The sequence below is a fragment of the Varanus komodoensis genome, unplaced genomic scaffold (genome assembly GCF_004798865.1).
Source record: "Varanus komodoensis strain SLA01 unplaced genomic scaffold, ASM479886v1 scaffold2053, whole genome shotgun sequence".
Classification (NCBI taxonomy): domain Eukaryota; kingdom Metazoa; phylum Chordata; class Lepidosauria; order Squamata; family Varanidae; genus Varanus; species Varanus komodoensis.
Genome location: NW_025335580.1, coordinates 7,382 through 14,869, shown reverse-complemented (window position 1 = coordinate 14,869; position 7,488 = coordinate 7,382). Strand labels below are relative to the sequence as shown.

General features: G+C 62.3%; 1 protein-coding gene across 1 annotated transcript in view; it reads right to left on the bottom strand.

Moving 5' to 3' along the window:
- Positions 1 to 6,450: 6,450 nt before the first annotated feature.
- Positions 6,451 to 7,488, bottom strand: part of LOC123023284 (saoe class I histocompatibility antigen, A alpha chain-like) — a gene marked incomplete at its 5' end in the record, with an annotated part of 4,717 nt that continues 3,679 nt past the window's right edge. The window contains 2 exons of the mRNA XM_044429779.1: positions 6,451 to 6,598; positions 6,869 to 6,952. Of these exons, the coding sequence (XP_044285714.1) occupies positions 6,480 to 6,598; positions 6,869 to 6,952 (203 nt within the window). The remainder of the gene's footprint in view (positions 6,599 to 6,868; positions 6,953 to 7,488) is intronic.

The following is a 7,488-nucleotide window of genomic DNA, read 5'->3' as shown; positions in this document are numbered from 1 at the left end:
GGGAAAACAGCTCATCCAGATGACCAGGCGGCTCTCTATCAGACCCNTCACACCCTGTGCCCATTTGTGAGAGCAGGTCTCCCTCCCTCCCTCCGAGGGAAAACAGCTCATCCAGATGACCAGGCGGCTCTCTATCAGGCCCAAACCCCAGAATTCTTGCCCAGCTTCCTCCACCCCTCAGTGCATCCTCCCAGGCCTCCGTGTCCCACCCTGGGGAGGGTGGCCCTGTTTTGGAGAAAATATGGAGAAAGGGAGGCAATACTCATTGATTGCTGTAAGGTAGCCCTTATCAAGTATCTCTGCACAAGCACAGACAGAGGGAAGGACCCCGTCACATCACCTGGTTCTTTGAAGCTGCCCCCCTGCTCCCCTCAAGACTCCCCCCTGCCCTCTCCCTCACTCCTTCAGGGAAGGAGGCCCCAAAGTTTCCCCCCTGCACAGACTCAGGGAGCCAGCGGAGTCTCTCAGCCGGGAGGGGAGCCGCTCCCTTCACACAACCAAGTGAACCAAGGTGCCCCATCCCCCTGCCTGGATGGGAGGGTCCCAGAGGTGGCCCTAATGCCCCTAGAAAAGGGCAGGATCTGTTGCTTGACCAGGGAAGCTTTTCACACACAAACAGCCCCGGAGACCCAAACAGGGACGTACATCTCGGATCGAACTGGCCAACCCCAAAGGGACCTGAGGAACCTGCAAGAGTCAGTCAATTTGCCCAACAGCGAGCATCTCCCTCAGCCCCAGATCAGCCCTGCCCTATACTTCTGGGGCAGCCAAATGCTCGGACTCGGCCCTTCCGCCCCGTAAACCTGCCTGTTCTCACACACCAGACACCTTCCAGACATTGTTCCATCGGGACCCCAAAGCCAGGATCCTCGCCCACCTCCGTTTCCCACCGCTCAGCTTCTCCTCCCTCCCACAGAGGCCTGTCCTGTGGCGCAGGAAGCATAGAAAAGGGGCCAAACTCACCAAGTGCTGCAGAGTAGCCATCTTTGAGTTTCTCTGCAAAGACATAGACCGGGGCTCAGATCCAAATCAGATCACCCAGCCCCCCCACGCCACCCCCCCTGCTCCCCACAAGACCCTCCTCTGCCTTCTCCTCTCACCCCCCAGGAAGAGGCCCCAGCGCTCTTCACACAGCGGGCTCCCCACAGAGGCCTCCCGCTTCACTGAGGCAGCCCAAGAACGCAGACTTCCCCTTGCCTGATACCGGGCCTGGCCGTGTGCCAGCTACATGGAAGGAAGGAGTGAGGAAGGGGCAGCACCCGGGGCCAGGCGGGGGCTCTGTGGAAGCCCCTCCCGGGAGGACGGGCTCCCAGCCCGAGGCCCAAGGCTCTCCGGGTTGTTTGCCTCCCTCGGGGCCTTTCTGGTGCTTTCCCTGGAGCTCCCGCTGAGGGGCCAAACCACTTTCCCAGGGGCAGCCCCAGGGAGCCAGAATTTCCCCCTTACATACTACACAGCCGGGCCCTGCGCTGCCTCCACAGACAGGCCAAGCAGCCAGGAAGGGGCTCAGTCGGGGACAGGCCAGGGACCCTTCCTGGCCACCAGCCCCTCCATGCCCAGGACTCCGGGAGCTGTTCATGCTCCGCAGATGCAGAAGGGACTGACTGCTGGGATCGCAGCCCCCACCCAAGACCCTGGGGACCCAGGGATCTCAGCCGGGAGGGGAGAAGTCCTCTTCTCACGAGGAAGTGGCCTCAGACACGGGAAGCGCCCTCTCGCCCCTGCACACCCAAGGGCCTTCCTGGGCATCGAAAACCAGTGGAAAGCGACCTCCACATCTCTGGCCCCACCAAAGGAGGCAGTGAGGGGCAGGGGCCAGGGAGCCCGGGCAGGAGGGCAGCAAAGGGGGTGTTTGCTTCTGTGCAAGAGATGAGGCGAAGCTCCTCCCCACCTGGCCAGCAGCGGCCTGCCTGTTGGGGTCCCCACACCTGAAGGCGGGACCTGTACTGCTTCGTGCCTGCAATTGCCATCCATTTCCTGGGAGGACTCATTTGTGTGTTGCACTCCTTGATATTAAAGGACCCCCAGGCATTGTAATCCGGGCAGGACGCCTTTGCCTGGTGACTTGCTCAGCAAGGGCTGCCCTTGTGTCCTGCATGAGACTGTCTGAGAACAGCAAACGCGGCAGAAGCGACTTCCCCTCGGCCATGTTCTGGGAGTTCAGCCCTCCTGGCTGGTGCCCCCCCGCAGCACCAAAGGCAGCCAAATGCTCAGACTCAGAGGGGGACGTGCAGCCCCTCCGCCATCCCCTCAGCCCCTCTTCCTGCTTGGCTGAGGGACGGACCCAGAGAGAGGCGCTTAGAGTCACGTCACAAGCCCATTTGGAGGGGTAGCTCAGGTGACAAGAGAGCGGCCAGGCCTGGGCACCAATCCTGCTGGAAAGGGCAGCCGTGGGTGCTGAAAATCTGTCAAAGGGGACAACTGCCTCTTTTTCCCCTCTCTCTTTCAGAGGAAAAACGGTGCATCCAGATAACTGGAATGTTTTCCATCAGGAAAAAAACCCAGAATTCTTGCCCAGCTTCCTCCACCCCTCAGTGGACTGTCCTAGGCCTCCATTTCCCACCCTGGGGAGGCCAGCCCTGTTTGGGAGAAAATATGGAGAAAGCAGGAAACACTCACTTTTGGCTGACCAATAGTCATCCCCAAGCTTCCCTGCAAAAGCACAGACAGAGGCACAGACCCGATCAGATCCCACGGTCCCACGAAGCCACCCCGCCACCCCCCTCAGGACTCTGCTCTCCCTTCTCTCACTCCCCCTCCAGGAAGGAAGGCCCAACGCTTCCCACAGAACTGCATTCATGGAGCTCCCACAGGGGGGCCAAACAGTTTCCCAGGGCAGCCCCAGAGAGGCAGATTTTCCCCCTCGCGTGACATGGGGACAGGCCCTGCGCTGCCTCCACGGCCAGGCCAAGCAGCCCGGAAGGGGCTCAGTCGGGCACAGGCCAAGGGATCCTCCAGGTCCAGGACTGTGGGGGCCCTTGGAGCCTCCCAGCCAGGAGGGGAGCAGCTCTCCTCTCACAAGCAGGTGGACCAAGATACGGGAAACACCCCTTGGACCCTGCACACGCAAGGACCTTCCTGGGCTCTGAAAACCATTGGAAAGCGACCTCCACATCTCTGGCCCCACCAAAGAAGCACTGGGAACTGCCAGAGAGAGAAAAGGCCAGAAAGAAAAGCTGCAGATGGGGAGGGATGGAGGGAGGGAGGGAGGGGCAGGGGGGCTCCAAGTTGGGGAAGGAGGGCAGGGAATGGTCCTCTTGATTCTGTGTGAAAGAGGAGAAGCTTCCCCCCACAGAGCACTAGCAGGGGGCCCTTGGTGTTGTTACGGGAAAGGGCCTGAAGCCTTGTCAAGGGAGGAGCACGTCTTGGATGGGCATCTTGGATCCAGGCAGCCCATCCCGAGGACCCCCAAGGAACCCTCTCCCCGATCTCGAAGGGCAACGTGGAGACATCCTGGCCGGCCAGCCCCTCGCCCTTCCTTGCACTGCCCTGCCGTATCTCCCTTGGGACCGCCCCCCTCTGGCTCGGGGTCCAGGAGCAGGCCCCCTTCTGCTCAAGCGGGGATCCCTTTCTCTGCCCTCCTTCCTGGCTGGGGTCCTTGCTAGCTCTGCTTGATGGTGCAGCGGCCCGGCCTGCAGGCCAAGTCGCCTGGACGGGGCAGCCCTGGCCACTGGAATGCGCCAATGCCGAGGCGACCCTGGGCTCCCCCTCAGGGGGCCGGATCTCCAGCACCCAAAGCCCGGAATTCCTGCCCGACTCCCTACCAACCCTCACCAACTCCCCCCCGTCCCCATTTCCTGGCCTAGGGAGGCCTGCCCTGTGTTGGCGTGAACATGTGGAGAGGGGCAATAGTCACTTTTTGGGGCTCTGTGGGGAAGTCCAAGCAAAAGCACAAGTGAGGCCCAACTCGAGTCAGAGATCCACCAGTCTCATCACCTGCAGCCACGAAGCCTCCAAGCTTCCTTCCCCCAGATGTTTCCCCCCTCCACACACCTCCCTCCGGAGAAGGGAAGCCAACGCTCCCTGCAGAACTGAGGGGGTGCAGGGACCTCAAACGGGGGCAGGCACTGTCTCCCAGCCCCAGAGCTCCCCACACAGCTGCAGGGGGGTAGCTCCCCTGGAGAGCCAGGCACACGCTCCCAGAGGTGGCTCTGCTGCCTCTAGAAAAAGGCAGAATCCGTTGAGACCCAAACAGGGACGTGCATCTCGGATCGAACTGGCCAACCCCAAAGGGACCGGAGGAACCCGCAGGAGTCAGTCAATTTGCCCAGCAGCGAGCATCTCCCTTGGCCCCGGATCAGCCCTGCCCTATACTTCTGGGGCAGCCAAATGCTCGGACTCGGCCCTTCCGCCCCATAAACCTGCCTGTTCTCACTCCCCAGATACCTGCCGGACATGGCTCTGTGGAAGCCCCTCCCGGGAGGACAAGCTCCCTGCCCGAGATCCACGGCTCTCCGGGTCGTTAGCCTCCCTCTGCGCCTTCCCGGTGCTTTCCCATGAGCAGCAGCCTGCCGCTCGGAGGGGGCCCGTTATTCCGGCAGGGGCAGAGCAGGCCCAGGGGCACGATTCTCTCCCTGCAGCGCTGCTTCAAGGAGGGAGGTCACCTGGGGAGGGGGCACAGCGGGCAGCCGTGTCTTCACCCCCTGCTGCCACGACCCTCTCCGCCCCCCAGCCCCACCTGCACCTCCAGTCCTTGTCCACCCCCACCTGCACCCCCCTCCTGCCCCTCCCATGACCTCCATCCCCACGCAGGCGACGCCTGCCCCGTGTTTGCAGAAGGACACAAGGAGGGAGACGACACGCACCTTCAGCTTTGCTGTAACTCTCTTGAAGTATCTCTGCAAAAGGACAAAGAGGCCGCGCTCCAGGTCAGGGGTCCTCCACCTCCCCCTGCAGCCCCAACGCCCCCCCCTCGCTCCCCACCACATACTTCTCCAGCCGCTCCCTCCCTCGCTCGAGGGACGGAGGTCCCAAAGCTCCCACATGGAGGCCGGGCACAAGCCCAGAGGCACCCCAGAGAGGGAGTTTCCGCCCCATGGACAGGGACACACAGAATGGGGGCTTCTTTGACTCAGCCACCCAAGAGGGGGGCTCTCCGGGCCAGGAGAGGGGCCTGCTTTATAACAAACTGGCCCTCCTTGCCCCCCCCTCCCCCGTTTCCTGCCCAAGGGCGGCCAGCCCGGCGGTGGAGCTGGCCTGCGACCAGGGAGGCGACACTCACTTCTTGCTTCTTCATAACTCTCTTGAAGACGCTCTGCAAAGAGACAAGCACAGGTACCGCCATCCGAAGCCCGACCACGGGTTCAGGGGCCCCACAAACCCGGGGCGTTTGCCCTGCGTGGGAGCAAACAAGGGAGCAGGGAGGCGACACTCACGTTTTGCGTCTCTGTAGCTGCCTTGAAGTATCTCTGCAAACACACAAACGCAGCACAGCTCCACGTCAGAGATCCTCCGGTCCCACACTCCACGCTCCCCCGGAGACGCCTCTCCGGACGCCCCCCAGGGCAGGTGGCCCCAGCGCTCTGCTCAGAAGCGCAGCGATGGGGCCCCCAGGGAGGCCAGGGCAGCTCCCCAGAGGCAGCGCAAGAGATGAGGATTCCCCTGATCCGACGCCAGCCCCAAATACAGCGGCCCCCTTCGCTTGTGGGGCACCGAGAAGGGGCTGCAGCCGGGGGCAGGCCGGAGGGCAGGAGGAGAGCCGCTGTGCGGTTCTGAGGCAGAGCCGGGGCTCCTGGCCAGAGACCGGAGCAGCAGCCCTGGCGGCTGCAGGACCGGGCCCTCCGCCAATTCCAGCCACATGGGCTGCTACGAGCACCACCTGGGGGCCCCAAGGGAAGGGCTATAGCAGAGCCGGCTCTTCTGTCCAGAAGCTGCCTCAGCAGCAAAGGGTCTTTGGCGCTGCTGGAGCCCCCTGCTCCCGCTGGCGCCCCTCTCTGGAATCACTGCCGGTTGCCTCGCTCCTGCCTCTGCTCCTGGGCTCTGCCCGGCTTCCCCTGCTCCAGCTTCCGCTCCAGTCCCAGGTTTCTGCTTCTCCTCGGCTTGTCCCTCTGGCTTTTGGCTCCTGACTGGCATTGGGTGCTCTGCTCCATTCTGATTGGCCTGCCTTGCCCCTCCGTTGCCCACCTCGACCCCCGGACCGACGGACTACGATTTGGGATGGGCCTGCACATTGGGCCAGTTGCCTGGGTCCTGCTGCCCTGCCCTGACACCCCGCCGCCCATGTCCCGGACGCTGGCAGCCGTCTCCTGCGATTGCTGGCTCTCTGCCCAAGAGCAGGAGCCGCTCAGACCTCCTCCATCAGGGGTGCTCACGCGCACATGAACGATACCCGTGCATGCAAGGATTTCCCCGAGTGCAGAGTGGTTTTTAGACAGCATTTCTTCAAGTGCTCCAACAGAGGTGGGCACACAAACACACCCATTAGTCCTCCAAGGTGCGTCACCGGGCTGAGCCAGAGCCCCTCCTCCGCCTCCCTCCACCCCTCAGCGGATCCTCCCGGGGCCCCATATGCATCCGAGAGGGGCCTGCCCGGCCTTGGAGAGACCCAGCAAAAGGGGGACACACTCACTTGATGCTGGTCCGTAGGCACCACAAAGCGTCTCTGCGGAAACACAAGCACAGCCACAGCTCTGGGTCAGGGGCCGTCCCGTCTCATCCTCTGCAGCCACAAACCTGCCCTGTTGTTGCCCTCCAGACATTTCTCCAGGCTCCTCCTGACAGGAGAACCTCCCCCAGCCCCAAAACGGGCGAGGACGATCCAAAGCAGCTGTGCTGTGACAACACGTCACACGAAATCGGGCCACGGCAGCTTCTTCTGGGTGAAGCGGCCCAACCACCCCAACAACAGAAAATGCACCCTCATCTTACTTACTGAGGGATAACACAGCAAGCACGACTGCCGGGAGCAGCACGAGGACCCCCATGGTGGGCCAGATAAGGTGGTCAAGGATGGACGCTGGAGAGGGGATTGGGGAAGAACAAAGGAGGCCAAGTTTTGAAAGTCTGCTTTATGCGAAGAGTGACTGGAGGAGGACCGGGCAGTCCTTGGAATCTGGAAAGGGGAAAAGAAGTGGGGGTGGCCCGGAAGGGCCCCCTGTCCTTCATTCCTTGTCCAGGGCTGCCTAGGTCCTTCCTGAGTTCTGGCGGGAGGTGAGGGCTCCTTCCTCAAGGGGGAAGCTGGAAGACCAGGATCACACATGCTGAAATTTGCTGGACACATTTGCAAAGAATGCTTCAAGCTTGTGCAGCCGTGGCACCTCAGCTCGGGCAGAGCGGGCCGTCAGCTTCGGCCTGCGGCACAGAGCTCCACCTGAGGGCCCACGAGGCAGGACTTGGTTGCCTCAGGTAGCTAAAGCATTGTTAATACGCACATCAGCGAGCCGTCCCCAGATGATGCCAATCAGGGATCACGGGTGCAGCACAGGGTTTTCACAGTTTGGCCCCGCATCTCCCTCAGGGGAAAATTCACCTCCCAGGATCCCCTGCTCCATG